Source organism: Octodon degus, unplaced genomic scaffold (genome assembly GCF_000260255.1).
Source record: "Octodon degus isolate 3935 unplaced genomic scaffold, OctDeg1.0 scaffold00122, whole genome shotgun sequence".
Taxonomy (NCBI): Eukaryota; Metazoa; Chordata; class Mammalia; order Rodentia; family Octodontidae; genus Octodon; species Octodon degus.
In genome coordinates, this window is record NW_004524698.1 from 3,176,618 (window position 1) to 3,177,322 (window position 705).

Below are 705 nucleotides of genomic sequence, written 5' to 3' on the forward strand. Positions count from 1 at the left end.
ATGGATATTTATAAAAAAACCTTTTGGGACACCCTACTGGAGGAGCAGCAAACGGACAATGAGGAAGTCAAGACCTTTTATGAGAACGTAAGGTGCATACAAATTTGAGATCTTCTCCGAACATTAGAGCAGTAGGCACTCACAGGCAGCATGTCTCACGTGAGGTCCTGATACAGGGGGGAACATCTGGCGGCCTTCGGAGAGCCTCATGGGACAAGCAAGCTGAGCAGGGAGCTCCCACAGCAAGGACCAGGGCATTTCAGGGCTTCGTCACTGAAGGATTTTAGGCAGCGTGTGACACAACCAGACTGGGTGTTGTGGTTTATTTATTTAAGTAGTTCGATTTAACCTAGCTTTTGACTCTTGCAACTACCACATACACATGATTTTTAAAGACTGAAATTGTCAAAAGGCTGTAAAATAAATTTTTCAAGTCTCCATCTCTTCACCTCCCAGTAATAGCTACCGTGAACTACTCTTTAGCCTTCTGGAAACCTTAATGTATATACAAATATAAATATCTTTTTAAAATGTATGTATCCATAAAAAGGCTTCATAATATGCATTCTGTTTTATAGCTCTCTTTTCTCTTAATAACATAGTTTTGAGGGCTGGAGAGATGGCTCAGTGGTCTAAAGCACCTACTTAGAACAAGCTTGGCAAGGCATCAGGGACCGCGGTTCAATCCCCCAGCACCACATGCCA

At 42.7% G+C, this 705-nt stretch overlaps 1 protein-coding gene across 1 annotated transcript in view; it reads left to right on the top strand.

Annotated features, from left to right (window-relative positions):
- Nucleotides 1-705, top strand: part of Erich6b (glutamate rich 6B) — a 26,689-nt gene continuing 25,984 nt past the window's right edge. Inside the window, exon 1 of the mRNA XM_012516709.1 lies at nt 1-87. Within this exon, the coding sequence (XP_012372163.1) occupies nt 1-87 (87 nt within the window). The remainder of the gene's footprint in view (nt 88-705) is intronic.